Source organism: Lepus europaeus, chromosome X, assembly GCF_033115175.1.
Source record: "Lepus europaeus isolate LE1 chromosome X, mLepTim1.pri, whole genome shotgun sequence".
Lineage (NCBI taxonomy): Eukaryota > Metazoa > Chordata > Mammalia > Lagomorpha > Leporidae > Lepus > Lepus europaeus.
In genome coordinates this window covers 100029120-100055029 of record NC_084850.1, presented here as the reverse complement: position 1 = coordinate 100055029, position 25910 = coordinate 100029120, and the positions used below count along the sequence as shown (strand labels likewise).

The following is a 25910-nucleotide window of genomic DNA, read 5'->3' as shown; positions in this document are numbered from 1 at the left end:
AAGAAACTGTGAATTGTGTTTGGCAGGGATTGAGGGGAGACACAACCAAACCTGGCTGTCCTGCCCCCTCTCTTCATCTCCCTGAAAGTCTTTCTTGCATTCATTCGTTTCCTTAGCATCAGCAGTCTTGCTGCAAGAGTTGAATTCCATTGAATCCTTTGTAGATCCCAGGCTGTTCATAAAGTGCTCATCCCAGGAAATACTATGATTGCTCAATATGTACAAAGAGAAGGAGAACTGAACAAGACAACTCAGAACAAGAATCTTTGGCCAATGAGAAAATGTAAACCTCTAAGGAGACCTGATGCAGTCCAGGAAGAGTGTGTTAGTGTAAAGAATTGGAGGGTCTTCCTTGGTGGTGCACATGCTTGTTCTGAAACAATGTGGTGTAGGCTCGATTGAGGTTTCAAGAGTTTTTTTTTTTTTTAAGGAGAATTTGTATGTGAGTTCACCCTCCAGCTTTTAAGGGCTACAACAGAAATCTTGATGGTGCTGGAGGCTCATCATCAGTTGCTTGATATTCGCGATTTCGGCGATGCCATAAACTGCCTTCAGAGAAAAAATAAGTGCAGAAATCATAAGGTTAGTGCATTGCTAGATGGCCAAATACATGAACTCTAAAGATGGCAAACAGTCTGTTAGTGGAGACTGGCTTGTTCCCACTACACCAACCATCTCTGAATCACCAGAGAAAACCAGCTGATATCATGGGAGCCAAACACAAATGGGATGGATCCTCAGCACCTGATAATTTATAGAATTGCTACTGACTCCATCAGCATCTTTAGAAATACTCTCAATCACCATGCATGGTCTCCCAGTTGGCAGATTAGTAGGGACTCAAACCAGGTGGAGTATAGCTGAGAAAATCTAGATCTCTTGGTTCAAGAGATTCTTTCTTGGGGCCAGCATTGTGGTATAGAAGGTCAAGCCTCTGTTGCAATGCTGTCATCCCATATGGGCATTGGTTTGAGTCCTGACTGCTCCACTTTCTATCCAGCACTCTGCTAATGTGCCTGAGAAGGCAGTGGAAGATGGCCCAAGTCCTTGGGCCCCTGCACCCGCATGGGAGACCCAGAAGAAGCTCCCAGCTCCTAGCTTCGGATCATCCCAGTTCTGGCTGATGCAGACATTTGGGGAGTGAACCAGTGGATGGAAGACCTCTTTTTCTCTCTCTGTCTCTCCCTCCCTCTCTCTCTGTAATTGTGCCTTTCAAATAGATAAAAAAGAAAGGGATTCTCTCTTGACATCTATGCAAACTTTGTTACTCCCCACAACCCAGAAAAAAAAAAAACAACTCTCTTTTTTCCCATGTCCTCTACTGCTATATGGCTCAAACTTCCAGGTTGTCTTGGCTCCGGATATAAGATAAACTATCGACATCAGAACTGGAATAATGGATGACTCTAAGAAAACATTCTTTTGAGTCCTACTGACATACAAGTAGTGCTTAGGAGCAATTCTGAAGAAGGAAGGAATGGGCGCCAAATTCAAGTGATGAAATGTATAGACATTTCGTATCTTCAGGGACTTCTTATGACAGATGGGGAAAAATGTTTAGATAGGCTGTGGAACTTGTTCCTGACTTTCAGGAATGGGCCAAGCAGAAAAATAACTGCTGGCTTCTGTCTGTGTTTCCAGCTGTACACATCATTAAGGCCACACAGCGACATTCCTTTTCTGGTTCCACCTCCACCCTACCGCCTGCCCTGATCACAGTGTCCCAATCACTTTTGAATTCACATCTTTTCCAAGCGATTGCTTGGCATTACCAAGCTGTGGGCTCTCAGCTGGCTTCCCTTTTCGTCGCCATTATGCCTATGAGCATTTCTGCCTGGAGCTGTGTGTCCCTGTGGTGGAGACTTACCAAAAAATCCCTGGATTCCTCGGCCTGACTTACGCCTGTCTTCCTCTTCTAGTTTCTTCTTCCCCAATTTGGGGAACTGACCTTTCAACCTCAGGCTCCTACTGTCCATGTCTGAAGACTTTTCCTGGGAAACCAGAGCAAGAGGAAGGTCAAAATGTTAGTTACCTAGCATTCATAAGTAATTCCTGGATGCCTGGCAAGGATAGCTGCAGGAAGCAGGCAGATCTCTCTGTGCAGGCATGAGAGATGCTTCTATTCACTGCTCACTAGGAAAACAACTGATTTTTTTTTTACCAAAATGCCAGGGAGAGTAGATACCCTCATAGTAAATGCACTCACAGAAGTCTCATGATAACCTTGTAAAGTGACTATTATCAATCACATATTAAAGATAAAGATGCAGGGGTAGCTGTTGTAATACAGGGGGTTAAGCTGCTGCTCAAGATACCCATATCCCATATTGGAGTTCTTGCAATCAAGTCCCACAATCATTTTTTAAAAAAGATTTATTTATTTGAAAGGCAGAGTTACAAATAGGGAGAGACACACACGGAGAGATCTTCCATCTGCCGGTTTTCTCCTCAAATGGCTGCAATGACTAGCGCTAGACCAAGACGAAGCCAGGAACCTAGAATTCCATCAGTCTCCAATGTGGGTGGCAGGGGCCCAAGTACTTGGGCCATCTTCTGCTTCTTTTCTAGGTGCATTAGCAAGGAGCTGGTTTAGAAACAGAGTGGCTAGCCCTCATATGGGATGCTGGTGGCAACTTAACTTGCTGTGCCACAATGCCACCATACTCTACTTCCAATTTCAATCCAGCTTCCTACGCTCAACTCAGAACCTTTGGGTAAACATTCTACATGACCAGAAGAGAACCTGGGAAGGATTACTCCCAGTCAGGAAAATCTAATCAAACACCTATGCCCAGAGTTTCTCTCTGGTCTGCCTTGCTAATGCACCTGGGAAGATGATGACTCAAGTACTTGGGTCGCTGCCACCCATGTGAGAGACCTTAATGGATGTCCTGGCTCCTGGCTTTTGCCTAGCCCAGCCTTGCTTCTGACTTTCAAATAAATGAGAAGAACTTTTTTTTTTAAATTTATTTGACAGAGTTAGACAGTGAGAGAGAGAGACAGAGAGAGAAGTCTTCCTTCCGTTGGTTCACTCCCCAAATGGCCGCCATGGCCAGTGTTGCACCGATCCAAAGCCAGGAGCCAAGTGCTTCCTCCTGGTTTCTCACACGGGTGCAGGCGCCCAAGCACTTGGGCCATCCTCCACTGCCTTCCTGGGCCAGAGCAGAGAGCTGGACTGGAAGAGAAGCAGCCAGTACTAGAACCTGGTGCCCATATGGGATGCCAACGCCGCAGGCGGAGGATTAACCAAGTGATCCACGGTGCCGGCCCAGAGAAGAACTTTTTAAAAATGAGAAAGCAGAGGCTCAGAGAGGTTAAACAAGGCCCCTACTATCTCATCTGGCAGCTCTTCATGAACTAGGGGGAAAAAAAGCACTCCTTCCTTCAGACACGGGCTCCAGTATTATGAATATCAGTTCTCTGCTGTGCATGATTTTGTGAGCCCTTACTTATTGCTTTGGCTAAATACCTTCCTATGGAAAGAGATTCTGTCCTAGGCCAGGCATACTTACAGACAAATTGGGACCTCAAGGAATGGACTGTGTTTGCTTCATTTCTCTCAAGATCTAGCTCATTTACATAGCTGGGAAGGTTGGTGAGGGAGAACTGAACTGGGTAATAATGGAAGCAACATGAATTTCTTTCCTTCTCTGCCTAACAATGTCTTCCTTGAGTGCTACTGATTAAGAGTCCTGGAAAGTACTCAGGTCGTCAACAAAGGCATGCAAGAAAGCTGGGGACTCCTCGAAAATCTGAATTTGTATATAGCTTTTTCTCAGAAATTGTAGCCTGGTTGTTGGATTCATCCAAACATACCTGTTTGGCAGGCTCGCTTGCATGTAACTGGTCTATTGAATCAGAACTTGGGTAGAATGAGTAGAGGGACTAGGGATTTTAAGATTTCAACAGGTTGACAGGAACGGTTTTATGGTAGGGAATTTTCAAGAAAAACCCTTTCAGACCACAAAGAGAGTAATTTCTTAGTGATAGGTAGACTTCTTTGGGTTATTTGATTTATGAAGTGGGACTGTTTTTCAATGTTAGGAAAGCACTTATGGTTATCCATAACAGACAGCATCCCTACAGCTATCTTGTAGCAACTTCTCCCTTGCTTGATTTTCTTTTCAACCATGCACTTGCTAGGAGGAACAACTGAAAAACACTCATTAAGCTCCATCAAGAAGCAGGGAAAGGTGATATTTGGAAGATTTAACCACCAGTATGGCTTGGGCACCAACCATTTAGAACAGATGTGTGTGTTTCAGATGAAGTTCAGTCCTGGCAGCAGGTCCTGAGCAGAGATGGGGAATTTGAAGCCAGGAAAACACAGGAAAAAAAAATCTTGCTTACTATTCCTTGATTATCTTAGGCTACAAAATGGGTCTTATTTCCCTATGATCACCTAAGTTTTCAATGTGTTTTGTTACTTTCCCTGTCCACTTATGATGAAGAGATGGATGTGGACTCTCCATTAAGCTTAAAGCCACCTCTAGGCTCCCTCTGCTACATGAAACATTATGTTCTGGAACATACTGGAAGGTAAGACACCACAGAAGAATCCACCTCCACCTTTACTTCCCAAACTCTGGGTTAAGTACCTCTGGAGCAAGAATTGGACACATCCAGTCGATCTCAGAAAGCTTTTCAAACTGTTCATTCATGGCATCCAGGGCGGCTTGTAATGTGGCCTTGTCTTCAGCATTTCTCAGCTGGTACAGACAGAAAAAAAATGAGTGTCTAATGCTTAACACCTTACCTCTACAGTCTATTTCCTTCTCCCTCACTGTCAGCACTTCTAATAGTTAAGAGACCGCAGGGTGCCTGCTTGCATCTTCATTGGCTGTAGCCAGCTCTCTTCTTTCTCAACAGGAAGATCCAGGAAATGACCAAATTGTAGGGTCCCCAGGGGGCTGGCCACACTCACATACAGTTTGGCAAGTGGAGAGGTCTTTTGACCAGTATCAATTAACATTGAATTTTACCCCTATAGCTTAGGGTCCAGGACAAGGGTCTTATTCTTTAACCTCAAGTCCCTGGAGATATCGCCTTAAATAATAGCTATTAAGTTTTGAGCACACAATGTATGTCAGGCAGGCAGTATACATACGTAATTTCATTCCAAGGCATATTGTTCTCATTTCATAGGTCAGGAAAAGGACTTGAAGAAGTTTAGTGCTCAAAATCACATGACTAGACAGAACATAGATCTGTTTAACTCTATGGTTTATCCTCAACACAACACTGTTCCAGAAAGGACATGTGGAGTGACAAGATACCGGGAGAATCTTTATTACACACTTATTGTAATGTAAAGGTCACTTTATGAAGCAAGGAGAGAGGGCTAGAGAAAGACTGGCTCCAATTTTCACTTCATAGCAAAGAGGGTTTGCCCTGCCAGGCTAAGTTTTAGCTCCCAGCTATTCATTCTTAGTAAAGAAGAAACTAATTCCAGGTTCTTGTCCCACAGGCTCGGGAAACAAAGCTTAAGTGCTCCCTGATAACACCCTGCACACTCTGAACTCTGTAAGTTCACGGGAAACCTATTATGGATTCTTTTGGGACTAATCCTAACTCAGCAGAACTGAGTTCTAGACCAGTAACATAGGTGAGATAGTTCATGTTCCATTAAGTAAGGAGTTGGGAGCACACATGCACATTGATATCATCAATTCTGTCATGCTTGCAGCTTGCCTAATCTGGCCTCCTTTTCTCCCCACCATGAATTCTAATCTCTATATGGCACTTAAGTGGCTTCTTGTTGTGCATGGATCACTTGCTGCTCCAGGCTGATGTTAGAGCCTCACCAGCTGGCATAAAAGGGTGGCAGTGACTGTGTGGAGGAAAGGATGGGAAATAATGGCCAGTTAGGATGGGAGATGATGGAGAAGCAAGTCAAGAGTGACAATAAGCTCTTTTGCTTTACAAAGAATGACTTAGGACAATACAGACTGGCCCAGCTGCATGACCCATGTGTATGGCAGATAAGGGCAATGGGAGTTGCTGGGTGAGATCCACTTCAGCATAAATCTCCATCCCATTGCTGACACTGAGCTTGTCACAGCTCTCCTTCCTCAAGCGGATAAACAACACCCAACAGAAACAAATCTTATCTCCATCCCATCTCTATGACAGCCCTTCTGGAGATCCAATGCCATTCTTATATTGCTACTGTCTGCCTCCTGGCCTCATTATGGATTGTGTGCATGTGTGTGTGTGTGTGTGGGGGGGGTCCTCACCAGGTCTCATAGCGGGAGCCTTCTCAAGTGTAGTATATGCTCAAGTTAGGTTGTTAGCTGGCACAAACCCATTTTCAGCCAACGAGCCCTAAGAAATCCTGAGTGGCAACAAGAGGCTAAACTCTCATGTTTCCTGCTGCCCCAGACTGGCAAGAACATTGTGTTATGTCTATATATAGAAGGTACTTCTGATGCTGTTGTCTAAGGCTGAAAGACTCTAGCTTGGGGCTCAGATGCTGGGACAGCCTGGCCTGATTGTCTTAGCCACTCTGCCTCTTGTGCAATGTGGCAATTAGATGAGCAAATGAATAGGGGAAGTGGATACACTTCTTTCAATATCGACTCAGAATCCCCTCTTCAAATAAACTTTAATTTAATGAGAGGCAAAGCACAGCACCTGTCTCGGGGCCTCAGCAACCAACCCCAACGTGGAGTGGTCATGATCAGTTGCCTCATCAGAACACACTTACCAAGTGTGCCGTGGGCTTTGCATTGTGAGAAACATGCTAGTCTTAGCCTGAAAATGAAGCCTCCGTCCATTCTCTTTAGCACTAATAAAAGCTACCATCTATCAAGCTGCTACTATGTGCCAGGCAGTGTTAGGCATTTACTATACAATAGTTCATTTTAACGTCCCACAATAACCTTGAGAGATAGGGATTTCATCTCCTATTTTATAGAAATGGAAACCAAGACCCACGAGATGAAGTTACTTCACACAGCTAGTGTTAAGGGGTTCTTTATCCCCAGTGCCTCAGAATGGGATCTTATTTGGAAACAGGGTCATGGCAGACATAATGAATTGTTAAGCTGGGGTCATGCCATGACTGTAATAAAGATAGAGACACACAGCCGAAGATGGAGGCAGAGACTGGAGTGATGCATACCAGCCAAGGAGCACCTAAGACGATTAGCAAACCACCAGCAGCCAGATCGATTCCCCTGTGGGCTTCAGAGGGAAACCCTGTCTATACCTTGAGTTTGGACTTCTAGCATCTGGAACTGTTGTGCTTTGAAGTCACCCAGTTCTTGGCACTTTGAAATGGCAGACTTTGGAAACAAACACAGCAAGTAAGTGGTAGATTTGGGATTTGAACCCCAAGTTCCCCTAGTTTTCCCACTGTCTCTATTGCCTTCCCGCATGGTGAGAAAGCTATGTAGAAACTTGGAAAATATGAGCAATTCAGAAGAGTTCACTGGGCATGATGAGAACACTCTGCTTTGGATTGGTGTAGTCTGGACCCAGGAGCCATTTCCCAAAGGCAAAGGAGACATTTCTTTCCAGGGTATAGTAGTCTCTATGGATTAAAATAACCTATGAACTGAGACGGTCAATGACAGTCCTGAGTGACACAACAGAGACGGCTGGGCAAGCCGTTGATCAAAATGCTCCCACGTCTCCAGTGCCCTGGAACCAAGCACAGACCAACTTCAGATGGGATACTCAGCCCATCCGTGCTCCCATCCCCTGCACTCACCAAATTTTCATCCAGGAAAGCTTTGGTGTCATTGTAGAGCCCTTTAAGACTAAATGTAACATCTACTGCGTCGTTTCTGCTTAGAGTCTGAGAGAAGAAGTGAAGGGAAAGGACAAAGAGGAGTTGTTGGGTTAGTAAGCATGCATCTGGCTTCTCTGTGGGAAGGTGGGAGCAGAATAATAGGACATGACTGTAGGTGACAAAGTACTATTCAATACACAGGACAACTAGTACAGCACGGGCTCCAACTAGTCGAAACTGATGCCAGCTGTCAAATACTGGTACAGTTGCTCTGGTGTGCCCTAAGAAGTGACACAGCACAGTCTGGCTTTTGGCATCATTCCTTGGGTGCAGTAGGTACACAAAAACAGGAAATATGCAAACCAGAGAGTAAATCGAGGCCACTTGTTAGCCCTAGGCAAAAAAACCCACTTTTCCCATGGCAGCTGGAGTTGAGCCCAGGTGTCTCTCTTCTTAAAACCCCAGGCCCTGAGCTGCAAATCTCCTCAAACTAAGATCTGACCTGAAAGAGTTAATCCACATCTTAGCAGACCATAACCCTACTGTATCTTTAGCCTAGCATTTAAGTTACTTTTAAAAAAGAATCACATCTTCTGGCAGTGGGTAAAGCCATGGGATTGCATATCTAACATTAAGTATCCTGATTTAGACCTTGTCCTCAAGAGGGAAACCAAGGCACCTTGGGACTTTGGTTCTGATAGTGTCTACTTGGGATGAGGAAGGGCCAGGCTAAGGACAAGTTTTTCTCCATCCATGGACCATTTCTCCCCTGAGTCTAGTGTTGTGGATAGCTACTGGGGAGGAGGGCTAGATCTCAGGACGACGAAATCTGTTGTGGGATTCCCCCCAGTAGCCACTCTGGATATGTAACGAGGAGTGACTGCCTTCCCTTTCGCTTTGTCAGTTTTCTGCCATATCATTTGCCCAGTTTCTCCATCCAGCTTATGGATCCCCTTCGTTCTTTTTCATCCCCTTTCCTGTCTGCTTCAACTTCTTTCCTTCAGTTACCCCTCCCCCACTGCACCTTACCTCAATGGGAGTACAGGAAGCTGCACCTGCCTCATTGCTACTGTCTTGGCCATAAAATACATCATTCAAGATGTTGGCACTGGCATTCACAGAATCCATGAGGACAGACACATGCTGGTGGACCTTGCTCAGGTCATTAAGTCTGTAATAAAACAAGGACAGACAGGTGAGTCAGGAGATCTGAAGGATTTCTGGCCTGGGTTTCTGGTAAGGGTTGGAATAAGAGTAAAAAGGAAAGTCCTGCATACTTGACTTGGACTCTTTATTCCCTCCTGTTTTTTTCTCTTCTTTTTTTTTCTCAGTAGCCACTGATATCAAAAACTCTTTCTAGGGGCTGGTGTTGTGGTGCAGCAGGTTAAGCTGCTTCTGCAACACTCACATCCCATAGCAGAGTGCTGCTGGTTTAAGACCTGCCTGCTATGCTTCCAATCCAGCTCCCTGATAGTGTGCCTGGGAGAGCAGTGGAAGATGGCCCGAGTGCTTGTACCCCTGCCATCTGGATGGAGTGCTAGGATCTTGGCTTTGACCTGGCTCAGCCCTTTGGAGAGCCACTGGAGGTGGGGGGTGAACCAGTGGATGGAAGATCTCTTTCTCTCTTTTGTCTCTCCCCATCTTCTCTCTGTCACTCTGCCTTTCAAATAAATAAAATAAATCTTTATTTTAAAAACAAAGAAAAAATAAACTGTTTCTATTCTTCCCTAGATATTCACCTTTGTCCATCCTGTCTCACCTTATTTAAATTCCTGGGAACTTGGGTAGGATGTGAGACTGGAATAGAGGTGGGTTGGATAAACACTGTTAGTCCTGTTGGGTCTGGGACAGCAGGAGGAGACAAAGATTCATCTCTGAGCCCAATAGGAAAGGTCCAAGCTGGCTTATTGCTGAGCACAAAGAATATTTTCTGCCTGGGTCATCCAGGCCCCAGTTAATCTTCAAAGCTCTAAGTGAGAGTCCTGTCTGAGGCCTGACCTCCAGGTAGCCATTAGAAATTGGCTGCTTCTCCTTAACCCTTCTTAAGATGCTTGGCCCTTTATCTGGGCCATCCCACTTACCTGCTGATGAGATTTTCTGCAAGCTGAGCTAAGTGCTGCATCTGGGCATGTTCCTCATCAGAGAGGCTATCTTGTGATTCCTGGGAACCCAGCTGGGGTTGCAAGGCAGCCTGAATTTCAGTATGCTTGCACTCCCATGTCTTCATTGAATTCTCAAAGTCCTGAAAATGAACACAGTGGTGGATTCTATTGGTTGCTATAGTTAAGAGTTCATGTGACCAATCTATCTAAGAGTCTGATATTTGTGGGTAATTTGCAGGTATAGTGGATATATTGTGGGCATAGTTCATCTCCACAAACATCCATCTCTGCCTCCATCCCGCACTTTATTCAATGTCCTTTTTGCACTTGGCATTTTTGGTTCTGATGTTGTTTAATATGCTAGGTCTTAGAACACCAGGCTTGGATCACATAGCTGTCCATCATACCAAAACTCCTTTATGAGGGTACTATGACCAAGAAGACAGTGAAACATTTTTCATGCTCCTTTCTTTGCCAAACCTGAGCAGTAGGTTGTGATGGAGTTTTGAGCTAGATAGAGCTAATTTAATTTTGAATCATGCTTCTGGCATTTACTAGCTGTGTGACCATTAGGAAACTTTTTAACCTCTTTGGTCTTTTTCTTTTCCCTCAAAGAAACCTTTTATTTAAGGAATACAAACTTAATGCATTTCATAAGTACAACTTTGGGAATACAGTGATTCTTCCCACCATACCTCTCCCCCCACTCCCTCCCCGATTCCCAGTCCCATTCTCCACTAAGATCCATTTTTGATTAACCTTATACACAGAAGATCAACTCTATATTAAGTAAAATTTTTTCCTCATCTGTAAAATGAGTATAAGTGCAGTCACATCACAGGCTAGTTGGCAGAAAGACCTATATGAGAATGCATGTATAACGCCCGGTTTGTCAGGTGGATTTCCCTCCCCACTCTATTGCTGTTTCTATGCACTGTTCACAAGTCAGAGAGGAAGACAGCCTATATGCACTAAACATCCAGAATGGTTTCTTTCTAGCTCTAGAAGGTTTGACTGAGCGCATGACATTTGCGAATGCAATGCTTTAAGAAACATTATGCAGGGGTGGGGAACCATTTTTCTGTCAAGGGTCATTTGGATATTTATTACATTATTTGCAGTCCATACAAACTTATCAACTTAAAGATGAACCTGCCGTTGATGTATTTAATTTTTTAAAAAATTATTTGACAGGTAGAGTTATAGACAGTGAGAGAGAGACAGAGAGAAAGGTCTTGCTTCCATTGGTTCACTCCCCAAATGGCCGCTACGGACAGCACTGGGCCAATCCGAAGCCAGGAGCCAGGTGCTTCTTCCTGGTCTCCCCATGCGGGTGCAGGGGCCCAGGCACTTGGGCCATTCTCCACTGTCTTCCCGGGCCACAGCAGAGAGGTGGACTGGAAGAGGAACAACCGGGACTAGAACCGGCGCCCATATGGGATGCTGGTGCTGCAGGCAGAGGAATAAAAAAGTGAGCCACGGCGCCAGCCCCTTATTTATTTATTTATCAAGATGTATTGAATTTTGAGTCCCACCTGCAGTTGCCTTGGCAGGGCCCAGACCAGATGATTTTAAGGCCATGGTCAGGATGTTCCCCACCCCTGCTTATAGGAACCTAAAAAGAGTAAATTCACTGCAGAATGTCTTGTTGAAGGAGATTTCTCCATTACCAACTGAGGCCTTTAGTTCTGTGTGCAGCAGAGAGACAGGGTTGCCCAAAGCCACAGGAGAGAGTGCCTTGTCTTACTTGCTTGCAAACAGCAGTATCTATCAGAATGTTCTAAGGAGCATGTTTACCAATTTAATGGATCTGATGTGGGACCCAGGAGTGTGCATTTATAATCAGCACCCCAGGTGACTCTCATGCAAGGGGCATGCAGAACTCCCTATGAGGAATTCTGCTTGACAGGAAGTATTCATGCGTAAGTGGCAGCCGTGGATGTGGTGATGTAAGAGTCCAAGGCAAGCCTTTCCCCACTTACCTGATCTCTCATCAGCATTTGGGCAGCATTCTTGTATTTAATCTTGATAAGGCCTGGCCTCTGAACCCAGGCTTCCCCATCCACCTGCACTGGGATACCTTCTTCTCCCTCAATGGTTATCTTTACCTCGTGGCACTGCCAGGGAAGAAGAGTGGAATGGTGGAGATAAATGAGGCAACTGTCAGAGACCAATCATCAAATCTCATAGTCACAGCTTGAATGCATGTCTGAAGCAGCGCTGGCAAGGAACCAAATCAGATAATTCCTAGGAGAGTCACCTGTTTCCTACAAACTCTTTCTCCTTTAGTCTGCACCACATTTGTCTCCAACCTCAGTCAGCACCTTTGATGCCCACCAGATAACCTACTCCCCCTATGCTGGAACTCGTATGCCTTGTTAATTCCTGATCCTACTCCACATCCTGTCAGACAGCCAGAAAACTCAACCTCTTCCTGGTGCTCAGCTGGGCCCCGCCTACCTGGGCAATGCGATGATGATGCAGGTTGATGATTCGGGACATCGCCATCTGCACAGAACCAAAGATTGCCACAACTTCCAGCTTCCCATCGTCTATTGCAGGAGCCTCATATTCCTGAGGAGGAAGAACTATGTCACATCTCCCACCCTTGAGAAACCAAACTTTGTCCATAATGACTAGGTGTGTTGTGAAGGCTCCTGGTAAGAATTTTTCAAGCCTATGAATACGGAGGGAAAGAGGGAGCCAGGAAACCTGTTTGGAAAAAGGGCACTGAGATCACAGCTCTTAACTGGTTCCTTCCCTGTCCAATCCAGCATCATAAGCCTCCAAGACCAGTCTTACTGGCTTCATGGCCTTCTTAGGCGAGCTCAGAGAAAAGAGTTCATGGGCAGTGTTCCAAGGGATTTTACTGACAGATCTCCTTGGTGAAAAGAAAATGGCCTAGGTAAACTTTCAAGGATATGTCCGACCTAAGAAGTGTAAGAATCAAAGCCCAGGACAAATTTAAGGTCTTTGGTTGATTCATGTTCTCAGGGATGGTAATTGCTTATAAAACTAAGCATACAGCTTCTTGCTAATACAAATCCCATCCCACCTGCACTTCCTCTATTGTCCACTTTCTCACTCTAGTTAGTCCAGCTCTCCTTTCTGAGACACTTTCTCAGGGTCATGTCTTTCTCCCCCTCCCCTCCTTGTTCCAATACTCACTGTGGTTGCTGTGTTGCTTCCCCAGAAATTGATACCTCCAGCATAGCTGGTAATGTTGAGCACTACGATGCCTTGCAGGTTTGGCAATGAGATGACTTCTCCATCACACTAAAAAGAAGAGTAGTATCTCTCATTGTCTGGCTCTTCTCATACCAGCATGAAGGGCCATTTACAGAGATGGGAAAGGGCTCTGTCTTCTCTTCCTTTTCTTTCTTTTTAAAAAGATTTTAAAAATTATTTGAGAGGCAGAAATATAGAGATGGAGATTTTCTATCTGCCGAATTACTGCCCAGATACCTGCAATGACTGGTGCTGAGCCAGCTAAATTAGTTGGAGTCAGGAACCAGAGCTGAATATCAAACCCTGGTACTCTGCCATGGAATAGAGACATATTAGCCACTAGGCTAAATGTCCACCCCAATGGTATCATTTGTTTATCTATAAGATGGAAATCTATCTGCCTGCCTTCTTCCCATGACTGTGAGTGAGGATCACAGAGTTCAAGCTTGGGAAGAACCAAGGATAGAGGGTGACTTGACTCCTGATGGCATGAGATTTATTTTCTCCATGACTAGGAAGGACCACCTTTTATCCACTAACCTCCAAGCGCACTCGTTCTTCCAGTTTCCTGTAAGAGCGCTGCAGAAGTTCCTTGCTTCCCAGAAGGCCGTACCATATTTTGTTCTTAAGGCGGCTACTACAGACAAAGACAGCGAGAGGGTGAATAATATAAAGATAAATGGATGTGGAAAGACAGGAAAGGAAACCTTTTTACACGGTTGTGCCTGCTGGGTTAGTGTAACTGATACCCCCATTTAAACGCTTGCAGAAATGGATTCATGGGCCCCTTTGATGTCTTAGCATCCTATCGATAAATAAAATTTCCACTTTTGGTTGTTATGTTGGTCCAGACTTGGAAGAAGCTGCCTGTATTCAGAAAGTAATGCTCACAAAAAGCTGTGACACGACAGTTCCCCTGGCAGTGCTACTCCAGGAGCACAAGAATTCAGCTACTTGGAATCAATTTCTTTTAAAATATGACACTTAGACTGCAGTTTCTTTGCAACAATGACTTTTCTGGCAAAGTGGAGGACTGTTTCAAACACTAGACCTGTAAACTACACACTTAATTCACTTCCATAGAACAGAACTAAGTTTAGTAGAGAGATTTTAGAGGATAAGACCATGGAGAAAATATGAGACAAGCAAAGCTATCAGGAGACTTGGGATGGGAGCGGCATGGCCAGGGTCCTGCTGGCTATTGTCTCTGATTTTAAGAAAAATGAAAGAAAGAAAAGCAGGCAGAGAGATTACACAAAGCTTGGATGTGATTTACTATGAGCTTTTAAAGCAGAGCCATATAAATGAGCCACCATAGGGAATGACTTTTGAAACGTAAGAAGGTGGGAAGGGACCAGCATTCTGGTGCAGCCAGAGCCAGGAGGCTTCACAGGACAGAGAGCAGACCCTTCTGCAGCCCGCAGGGCTACTGTGCACAAATTGTAGAGCCATGCTCACTCTGAGCAATCTAGGGTAGTTCCTCTCTGCTTCTTGGGGCTGCTGCTTTGTCAGGAACAGCCCATGTGAAAACTCCAGAAGACCAGAACTGAAGAATTTCCTTTCTGCATCTCTTAGCACAGGGTGCTGGCTGGCCAGGGCACAAGCCCCAGCACCATACTCACATACCCTGTGGGAACTGGGGACAGTCCCTTCTGTGTCCTGTAGTCATTAAAAATATTCCATCAAAGAAAATTAAAGGCCTGATGGTTTTGCATCTGAATTCTATGAAACATTTAAAGAGGAACTAACTCTAGTCCTTCTCAAACTATTCTAAATGTTGAGAAGAATGGAACTCTGGTAGACTTTCTGAGGCCAACATTACTCTGATACTAAAACCAAGCAAAGAGACAACATAAAAAGAAAATGGCAGAGTAAGGAGCTTGATGAATATAGATTCAAAAATTCTCAGCAAAACATTAGCAAATAGAATCCAGAACTGCATCAAAAAGATCACACATCATGATCAAGTGGAATTAATTTCAGAGAGGCAAGGATAGTTCAACATTGGCAAATCAATAAATATTATAAATCATATCAACCGAATGAAAACAGAAACCATATGATAATCTCAATAGATGCTAGAAAAAGCATCTTAGATTCAACATCCCTTCATGATAAAAACTCAGAAAATCAGGTATACAAGAAACATATGCGTTTCTGTGTGGGCACAAACTGATGAGGTCTTTACTAATTACATACTGAAGTGATCTTCTGTATATAAAGAGAATTGGAAATGAAAAAAACCAACCTGGTGTTAAAATGGAAATGGCATAGAAAATTAATTAATTTGAAAAAAAATTATGTAGGATCTCTGTCTTTAATGTGCTGTACATTGCTATTTAATGCTATAATTAGTAATCCAATGTAGTTTTTTCACTTTATGTTGCTATATGGGCAAAATGTTGAAATCTTTACCTAATATATACTAAACTGATCTTCTGTATACAAAGAGAATTGAAAATGAATCTTTACATGAATGGAAGGGGAAAGGGAGCGGGAAAGGGGAGGGTTGTGGGCGGGAGGGAAGTTATGGGAGGGGGGAAGCCACTGTAACCCATAAGCTATACTTTGGAAATTTATATTCATTAAATAAAAGTTTAATAAAAAAATTATAAAAGCTATATATGACAAATTCACAGCCAATATGATATTGAATAGGGAAAGCATTTCCCATCTGATTTGTAACAAGGCAAGGATGTCTAATTTTACCACTCTTATTCAATATAGAATTGGAATTATTAGCAAGAAGAGTTAAGGGGCCAGCATTGTGGCATAGCGGGCAAAGGGTTTGTTAGTGGAAATAACTAAATATCTCACCAAAGCCTGTTAGATCTGATAAAACAATTCAATAAATTAGCAGGAATCAAAATCAACATACAAAATGGTCTAGCTAAAAGAAAAACCAAGAAAGATATCCCATTCATAATAGCTACAAAATTTAAATATTTAGGAATAACTTTAACCAAAGAAGTTAAAGACTCTACAATGAAAATGATAAAAATACTTGTGAAAGAAATAATCAAGAACAAAAAAAGGAAAAAAAATCCTTGCTCATGGATTGGCAGAATTAATAATGTTAAAATATCCACACTACCAAAAGCAATCTATAGATTCCATGCAATCTGTATCAAAATACCTATGAAATTATTTAGAAATTTAGAAGAAATCAATCCTATAATTCATATGGAACCACAAAACATCCAGAATAGTCAAAGCTATCCGGAGGAGGACACAAAGGGAAAGAATGAGAGAAAGAAAGAAAAGAGCGAAAGGAGAGGAGAGGAGAGGAGAGGAGAGGAGAGGAGAGGAGAGGAGAGGAGAGGAGAGGAAGCTGGTAGTATCACAATACCTGATTTCAAAGCATACTACAAAGCTGTCATAAGTGAAATAGCATGGTAGTGGCATAAAACTGACACACAGATCAATGAATAAGAATAGAGAATCTAGAAATAGGCCCATGTTCATACAACTAATTGATTTCTTTTCATTCATGCAGGCTAAGCTGTCTTCTGCCACAGGGCCTTTGCACATGTAGTGTCCTTAAAACAGAACACTCTCCCAGCTCTCTTTTTTTAATTTATATTTTTATATATTTGAAAGAATTACAGAGAGAAGAGGAGGAGGAAGAAGAGAAGGGAGGAGAGGAGAGGAGAGGGGAGGGGAGATCTCTCATCTGCTGGTTCACCCCCCAAATAGCCACAACAGCTGGGGCTGTGCCAGGCTGAAACCAGTGGTCCAGAGCTTCTTCTGGGTCTTTTATGTGGGTGTGGGGGCCCAAGCACTTGGGCCATCTTCTGCTAATTCCCAGGTGTATTAGCAAGGACCTAGATTGGAAGTGGAGCAGCCAAGACATGAACCAGCACCTGTATGGGATGCTAGCATTGCAGGTGGTGTCTTAACCTGCTATACCACAATGCTAACCCCAAACCAATTGATTTTTTGTGAAAGGTGTCAAGAACACTCATTGGAGAAAGAATAGTCTTTTCAATAAAAAGTGCTGGCAAACTTTATATACATATGTAGAACAATGAAGATAGATTCTTGCCTATCGCTGTATACAAAACTCAATCAAGATGGATCCAAGACCTGAAAGTAAGACTTGAAACTATGAAATTACTAGAAGAAAACATAAGGGAAACATTTCAAGACATTTGTGTAGGCAATGGTTTTTTTGGATAAGACAGCAAAGGCACAGGCAATGAAAGCAAAACTAGACAAATGGGATTATATCAAACCCAAAGCTTCTGCATGGCAAAGGAAACTATCAATAGACTGAAGAGGCATCTGCCAGAATGGGAGAAAATATTTTACAAGCTACTTCTCTGACAAAAGATTAATATCCAGAATATCCCAGAAACTCAAAAGAACTCAACAGCAACAGCAAAACAACCATTCTACTTAAGAAATGGACAAAGGATTTGAATAGACAGTTCTCAAAAGAAGAAATGGAAATGGCCAGCAAATATATGAAAAACATGCTCAGTATCCCTAGTCATCAGGGAAATGCCAATCAAAACCACAACAAGATATCACCTCATCCCTGTCAGAATGGCTATTATCAAAAAGAGAGAAAATAGGAAATGCTTGCCATGATGGAGAAGAAAGGGAATTTTTATATCCTGTTTGTGGGACTGTAAATTAATACAGCAACTATGCAAAACAGTACGGAGATTTCTTTAAAAACTAGAAATACTACTTCCATATGCCACTATAGGAATACATCCAAAAGACATGAATTCAGTGTATCAGAGAGATACCTGCTCCATCATATTTACTACAATATGGATCACAAATATCAAGATATGGAATCAGCCAAGGCATCTATCATCAGATGCACGGATAAAGAAAATGTGGCATGCGCACGTGCACACACACACACAATAGAATACTATTCAGCCACAAAAAAAGAATGAAATCCAGTTATTTGCAGCAAAATAGATGTAACTGGAGGACATAAGGTGAAGTGAAATATGCCTGACACAGAAAGACAAATATTGCATGTTCTCCTTCATATGTGGGAGTTAACACATAAAAGTCAGCAACAGGAGTCACTGTGTACTTACACCCCATGCGGGATCTGTCCCTAATGTGTCGTCTAAAGCCAAGTGATGCTATGACTGGTATACTGAAACAGTATTTTTATACTTTGCGTTTCTGTGTGGGCGCAGACTGATGAGGTCTTTGCTAATTATATACTGAAGTGATCTTCTGTATATAAAGAGAATTGGAAATGAAAAAAAAAAAAACAAAAAACAACCTGGTGTTAAAATGGAAATGGCATAGAAAATTAATTATTTTGAAAAAAAAATTATGTAGGATCTCTGTCTTTAATGTGCTGTACATTGCTATTTAATGCTATAATTAGTAATCCAATGGTAGTTTTTTCACTCGATGTTGCTATATGGGCAAAATGTTGAAACCTTTACCTAATATATACTAAATTGATCTTCTGTATACAAAGAGAATTGAAAATGAATCTTTACATGAATGGAAGGGGAAAGGGAGCGGGAGGGGGGAGGGCTGCGGGCGGGAGGGAAGTTATGGGAGGGGGGAAGCCATTGTAACCCACAAGCTATACTTTGGAAATTTATATTCATTAAATAAAAGTTTAATAAAAAAAAAAACCTCAATCTGAACATAGAATGATTTTTGGAGGCTGAGAGGGATGGGAGGAACTCTGGATAATGGGTATCAAGTCATAGAGCAAAGGAAGAAGTTCCAAGTGTTGCATAGCATAGTGGGAAGACTAGTTCACAGAAACCTAGTGCATATTGTTTGAACAGATAGAAAAAAGAAGTGCCAAGTCTCCAGTCTTAAAATAATGTCAAAGAAGGGGAAATGGTCAGCATCCTGTTTTGAGCAGTAGACATTGTTTACTTATATTGAAATATCACATGAAGGCTATGAATATGTGAAATTATGGTTAATTAAGAATTAAAATGCAAACGCCAAAAAAAGATACTCCTAAGAAAATAAAATGACACAGAATAGATTGAGAGAAACTACTTGCAAATCACATATCTGATAGTATATATTTGTGCTGAGAAAGAGGTTCTAGTGGCAGTAGCAGAGATGGGATAGAGAGTAGCATGCTTTATGTTTTTTTTTTTAACTTATAGTTTTCAATTACCCACAAGAACCCTGAGTATGTCTACAGTACAAAATACCAGAAAGTGTCAAAAGAACCAACACTGGGGTAAAGTTAATGGGTACAGGGGAAATAGGTTAGGAAGACGGTGAATCAGAAGAGAGGCATCTATGATACATAGCTGCATTGCCAAGCAAAACTGGTCTGGAACCACTACTAAGACGTGGTGAAGCTCACACAGACAGAACAAATATAGGTAGTTTGCTGAATTGAAGCAATGTAATCTGTTCTTTGTAATAGTTACACAAATAACTGTGTCTACACAGCGATCCATAGATCTAGATTCTGAAGGGATCTCCAAGTTCAAGGTTGCCAGACAGCATCAACACCGGAATAAGCTATCTCACTAGACTAGTCTTGGAACCAATTCATTTCACTTCCAAATTATCTCTTTTTGTTGCTTGTCTGAGATGTAGGGAATGTGGGAATACATATGTTGCTTTGGTATAAAAATCCTTTGAGTGTGGGGTCCAAGGATTCACATGTTGGAGGCTTGGTCATTAGTATGGGGATGTTAGGAGATAGTGTGGACTTTTAAGAAGTGAGGTCTAGTGGAATGTCTTTAGACCACTGAAGGTGCTGCCCTCAGAAGGGAAGGGATTAAGGTTGTTGTCACAGAGCAAGTTATAAGAGCAAGTCTTATCCTTGAATCTCTTTCTGCCATAAGGTCCTCATGAGAGCTGGGCTGATGCATCACACCTGTGAATCTCCAGAACTGCGAGCTAAGTAGACCTCTTTTCTTCATAAAGTTAGCCTGCTTCAGGTATTCTGGGAGAGCAAAAATATTTGATTACTTCATGTGTATATTGTGATTGTGTGTCACCATGGAGAGAGTGGTTTTATTTTCCTTACTTATGTTGTCCTGGGTGTTCATCTCTTCTGGTATTGAACTCCAGAGAAATTTTAGCATCCAGTCCAATCCCAAAGTAGTTGTTCATGACACACTTTTCTTTGAAGCGTCTGAAATTAGCCAAAGAAGATGACAATCATTGGTTCAAGAAAGAAGTACCATTGTCATTACACTGAAGCAACGCCTCCTCCACATGGGGCACAAACCAGAATGCCTGTGACAGGTACAAGCAGATATCCAATAGTGTTAACAATGAGCTTGGTAGCTATAGGAGAGGGTGCTCAGCCAGGTGGGAAGTTTCAGTGGGAATTGTTCTCAGACAAAAAGGCAACATTCATGACCTGAGTCATCTTTGGAGGCCTCAGATATGAGTGGACCACATACAAGGGATCTTCAAAAAGTTCATGAAATAAATTCACATTATCTTTCATTCTATTTCTCACAAATTTTTTAAGCTCCTTTATATAATAAAGGGAAATTGAGGGATGGGCTTATTCCATAAAGAACTCTTGAAAGTTACAAACACAAATGTATCCTGAGAGTTAAGCCTGTTTTACTGCTGTTGGCAATATATTACTTCGTTGTGGTATTTCACATCAAAGGACAGTGACCACATATTTGAGGGGGAAAGACTGATACATATTGAGGGGGAAACTGATAAAAAGGGTGTGTGTGTGTGTATCGGTCTTTTTGAGTCTCCTGTTTTTATCTAGGATGTCATCATTAAAATCAGTGGTGTGCTAGAGATGGTTCAATCAGCTTGTAGAAAGTGATTAGGCATAGCTCTCACCAGCTTTGCATTCAATGACATCATATCAATAGCTTGGAATGAGCCATAGTAGGAGAGCTTACACCAGGAATAAGTCAGGGACCCTCTCCCCCCAAAAGAGAGCTGGTTGTGAAACAATTGCCAAAACACTCTTTTTTTTTTTGACAGGCAGAGTGGACAGTGAGAGAGAGAGAGAGAGAGAGAGAGACAGAGAGAAAGGTCTTCCTTTTTTTTTTTTTTTTTTTTTTTTTGCTGTTGGTTCACCCTCCAATGGCCGCTGCGGCCGGCGCGCTGTGGCCGGCGCATCGCGCTGATCCAAAGCCAGGAGCCAGGTGTTTCTCCTGGTCTCCCATGTGGGTGCAGGGCCCAAGGACTTGGGCCATCCTCCACTGCACTCCTGGGCCATAGCAGAGGGCTGGCCTGGAAGAGGGGCAACCGGGACAGAATCTGGTGCCCCAACCGGGACTAGAACCCAGTATGCCGGCGCCACAAGGCAGAGGATTAGCCTGTTGAGCTGCGGCACCGGCCGCCAAAACACTCTTGATCAAAACTGATTAGGTAGATCCATGAGATCACAGACATCAACCTAAGCCGATGGGACATGAAGGGGAGTGGAGGTGGCAAGTAGGTGCAAGAACTGTTTCCCTAAGTAAATTATTTAAGGCAATATAAATAATTGCTAGCTGTGTTCTTGTTTTGAGAAACTGAAAATGGGTATAGCTTAGCTATTTTAATCATAGACAAGCTTTTTGTTTGTTCTTTCATATGAGATTTGCCTCTCTTAATTACAGTCCAGAAATTGGAGTTTTGCTAACTGATGTCCAAACTGATCTTAATGGAACAGAAAATGAGTGAGTGTGGCAGAACTTGAGTGCTGGGGATATTCTAAAGATGTAGGACTGACATCTTTAGCTTTGCTCCCTTGTCTCCTAATGACCATTTATTCTTTGGTAACTGAAGTCATTTACTGGTAAGGGCAACAAGGAAAACAAGTCCTCTGAATTAATAACTAACACTTACTAAGTAGTTAATAATAGCATATAGTTGCCAAAAAACCTATGTGGTAAGTTCTACAATTATCTTCACTTTACAAGTGAGGACACTGAGGCTCAGACTGGTTAATACACTTGTGTAGGTCATATAACTAGTAAGTAGAGTCAAGATTTGACTCTGGATACCCTGAGATTGTGCAGTTTCTCAGACAGAGGAAGAAACTGTTGAAAGATGATAAGATTAAATACTTACAGAGTTTCCGGTGTAAAATGTAAGTGTTCTAAGTCAAGGTTGTCTAGGTCCTCACTTTGGAGAGACGATATAGAAGACAAAGTACCACGACACCGAGAACCTAGACACAGAAGATATCACCGTGCTATTTTACCTGTGGGGGCAAGGTCAAGCCAAATAACTTTCCCCTAGATAACATTCAGGAATCTCATTTCAAAGAAGGATCCTTCTGGATGGATAAGAGACTCCCACTGAGAGAATGGTAAGGCTGGATTGTTTGCTGGCTGGCACTGAAAACAGCTTCGAATCTTGTATTTCATTAGGCCAGCTTTTTCAAAGCGCCTAATGGGCTCATTATTCTGGACTCTGGCATGAAACCTCATGGGAGAGAGGGAGGGCTACCCCTACTGCTGAGTAGGACTGAGGCTAAAAGAATGCGTGAAAAACACGTTTTTGTTTTTATTTATTTATATATTTTTTAGGAACTAGATAGTAGTGATGAAGGTGAGAAGAACAAGAAAAGAAAGATCCTTACGGTGCCGTGGGCTTGTCTGGCTAATACTCTCTGAGTCTTCTTCCAGGAGGAAAGTTGAAGTGGAAGTAAAGTTCTTGACTGATAAGGTCTGTCTGCTTTCTTCATCCAGAACTATAGGGAAAAGGTATGGAGGGACGGAGGGAAGGAGGGAGGAAGGGAGAGAGGGAGAATTGGTCACATTTCTTGAATATCTATTTTGTTCAGTTACTGCCGGTTAGTGTGCAGGTCACACAATCATCACCTCTCCTCCACAATGTGGTTTGTTGTCTCAGATGCCCTACAATAGCCATGTCCTTCCATATCCATGATGAGCTTTCCGTTTTCCTGGTCACCCTTTAATCTGTCACCTAATGCTGATGGGGGTGGGGACCCCTGTGCTCCTCTACTTCCATTCTATTAGTTCATTTGTTTATAAGACTTTTGTTCAGAATTGAGCCACTATGACCATGTACTCTAGCTTGCACTCAAGTGTCTCACTCATACCTAGGACATTTCAGAAATCTTCCTTTTATCAAAGAATATGGTGCAGGTGCTCAGCCAGGACCAAAGCTCATAGGTTAAATTCCCACCCTAACCAGGGCTGGGGGGGGGCATTTCTCTGTTCTGTGTTCATAATTACACATTCTAAATATAATATGCGTTGATGGATAAGACTAAGGGTCAGTTGTAACAGAGTTTTGGTTACATCAGGTTAATCTGATCCCTGCTGCTTGGAAATGAAACCTAGAAATAGAGACAAGCTAATTGTTTAATTCTTCCACAGTGCAGAAGGGCGATTTCCTTCCTGTCTTTGAAACTTGACTGAGATTTCATCTGAAGGTTCCAAGGCAGGAGAGGGTGCCAAAGCCAAAAGCCAAAGGGCAGCCAAAGGGACTTTCTAGCTGCATGGGACTTCTGCTCAATTCTAAATAGCTCAATTCTAAATAGTTAGAGCACACTTGGCCTTATAGCACCTTCTGTTTTTTGTTTTGTTTTGTTTTGTTTTTTTGTCAAGTAGACCATGGGGAAGAACTAACTGGTCACTGAAATGTTAAATGAAGGGTTGGGGGAGTTAAAACAATTTTCATACTGAGTCAGAAGCTTGAAGACTGTCATGAGTTTGGGGCAATGGCAATCAACTCCAGAGTGACCAGGGCCACTCTCAGGGTCCTTGTGCCTGATTAATACTGTATAGGACACTCAGGGATGAATACCCCTTTCTTTCTAAAATAGTCACAGGCTTGCTTATTGGGAGGAAACAGTAGTGGGTGGAAAGCTTCCATGGCTTGTGGTGGAAGCTGACAGAGTTTTGCACAGTCCATTTAGCATTCATTTGTAAATATATGGTGTGAATGTTTTTGTTCCAAAAATCAGTGAGTAGCAAGAGTTAAGCACCTGAGAGATAGGAGGAGTCAAAGCGGCAGCTTATCAGAACTGACACTTTTCAAATCAGCAGAATCTGAGAACTGACTTTAGATACAATCTAAATGCAGAATCTGGTCAATATGAATGCAGAATTTTGATAGTGGAGTCCTATAGCAAGCCTAGAGTGAGGGAGATCAGTAAACTATTCACTTGGGACTTCCCTTTCTTTTACATCACTCACCACAACCCTAGGCACCTTACCTTGTTCAACCTGGAATATGATGAGTTTCAAAGATTTCTGGAGATTCTGGGCCTTTGTGGCCAACTCCAACTTGGACTTGGCTATGTGATCCATTTGAGGGATGAAGGGCTTTCCATCTGCCTTTCCACTGTCTGCATATACTGTAGTTCCTTTCTTAACAGAGGTAGCTGATGCATCCTCCGACAGGACATCAATCAGGACACTCAGCTTATCAAACATTAAGTCACTCTATATAGGAAGGAGGGAGACGAGACACTGTTATGAAGGGCCGGTGCTTGAGAAGATAGAATGAGGAGCAGAGGTGGTGTAATGGGGAGGTAGAAAGGGATCATGGTTGGGTAGGAACACTGGGCATAGAAAGTCTCATGTGGCAGGCTGAAAAGAAGGTGCAGTGAAATAATCAAATCACAGATCATTTGTTGCTGAACAACCCCACCTCTGCCCCACCAAGGCATCAATGTATACTGCTTTCTCAGAATGGTTTTCAAAATTATTTGTTAACATGGAACACCTGAGGAAATAAACCTTTCTGGAATGGTGTTTTCGTGGGTATGCTCCTATGGATGTGGATGTGCCTCTCAAGGGTATTTGGTGTCTGCCTTTATATGTGTATGTATGGGGCAATGCATCTACTGCATGATTTCTGCCTTTGATTCTCACTGGACAGTTGGTGATAAGAGGCAAGTTACTTAACTTTTTTTGTATTTCTATATTCTAGGGCACTTGTGAGGATGAAATATATTAACACATTAAAAGCACTTAGGACAGTCCCTGACAGAGTAAGTATTAGGTAAGTGATAGTCCTTGTTGTTAGAGAGGTGAATTTTGGCATATTTCTAGTGTGTATATGTGTGTACATATTTGAAAACATTTTTGATATACACTCATATGCATACATGCTTGGTGCACACTTTTGTCTAGTTTTGGACAGATGCTTGGCACATGCTTAGCTACATGGTATGTGTCTGCATGCTTAATGGCATTCTTCATTTGGCAAAAGATGGAAGCTTGATGGACCTTCCCTGTTCCTCTTCTTGCTTTTCATTTATAATTCCCAGTGAGAAACACATTTCCCTTCATTAAAAGAAAGCTCCTGGCTCTACAAAGAGTATAAGGCAAGAAAAATGGAAACTTACTTTCAAAATCACAGACTCTATTGCTGTATTGTTCTGTTTGATTCGACTCCAGGCCTTTACAATATCAGCCACAAAATCTTCCACTGCTGAGCACAAGAATCTGCAAAAATCAGATAGATAACATGATGTGACACAGACCATGAGTGAGGTTCGCAGTCTTTTTCTCTTATAGCATCATTAGTCCCCATCTTCCTCCTTTGTCTCTCTTTCCCCCTCCCTTATTCCCTATTCTTCTCTCCCCAGTCATCTCTCCTCTTTCTTATTTTTTTCTATACATATAATGAAATTTGCTCCAGTCCCACTTCAGTCCAGTTTCATACCACTTCCCAGCTCAAAGAGAATTTGACTAGCATTTCTTAGACCTCATTCTGACTTTCCAGAAAAGAGAATTCACATGGTATCATGGGTCAATCCATTGTGATTCAGGGGGCATAACTAACTTAGTACAAAGGTAATGCCATTTGAAAGGTCTCTTTTTTTGGGAAGTGTTTTCATAGTAGAATGTGATAGACTGAACAGAACTCCACCTGCCCCTCACCAAGGAATTCCAGGAGAAACAAATGACAAGTACTTAGAG

The 25910-nt window shown here is 42.5% G+C and overlaps 1 protein-coding gene across 1 annotated transcript in view; it reads right to left on the bottom strand.

The window, feature by feature from the left end:
• Positions 1–469: 469 nt before the first annotated feature.
• Positions 470–25910, bottom strand: part of DGKK (diacylglycerol kinase kappa) — a 108952-nt gene continuing 83511 nt past the window's right edge. Inside the window, exons 14-28 of the mRNA XM_062184297.1 lie at positions 25334–25433; positions 24197–24425; positions 22592–22702; positions 22078–22177; positions 20066–20173; positions 13606–13702; positions 13006–13113; positions 12298–12411; positions 11820–11954; positions 9817–9977; positions 8765–8906; positions 7715–7801; positions 4599–4709; positions 1864–1991; positions 470–545 (exon numbers count right to left, since the gene is read on the bottom strand). Coding sequence (XP_062040281.1) covers positions 470–545; positions 1864–1991; positions 4599–4709; positions 7715–7801; positions 8765–8906; positions 9817–9977; positions 11820–11954; positions 12298–12411; positions 13006–13113; positions 13606–13702; positions 20066–20173; positions 22078–22177; positions 22592–22702; positions 24197–24425; positions 25334–25433 — 1807 coding nt within the window. The remainder of the gene's footprint in view (positions 546–1863; positions 1992–4598; positions 4710–7714; positions 7802–8764; positions 8907–9816; positions 9978–11819; positions 11955–12297; positions 12412–13005; positions 13114–13605; positions 13703–20065; positions 20174–22077; positions 22178–22591; positions 22703–24196; positions 24426–25333; positions 25434–25910) is intronic.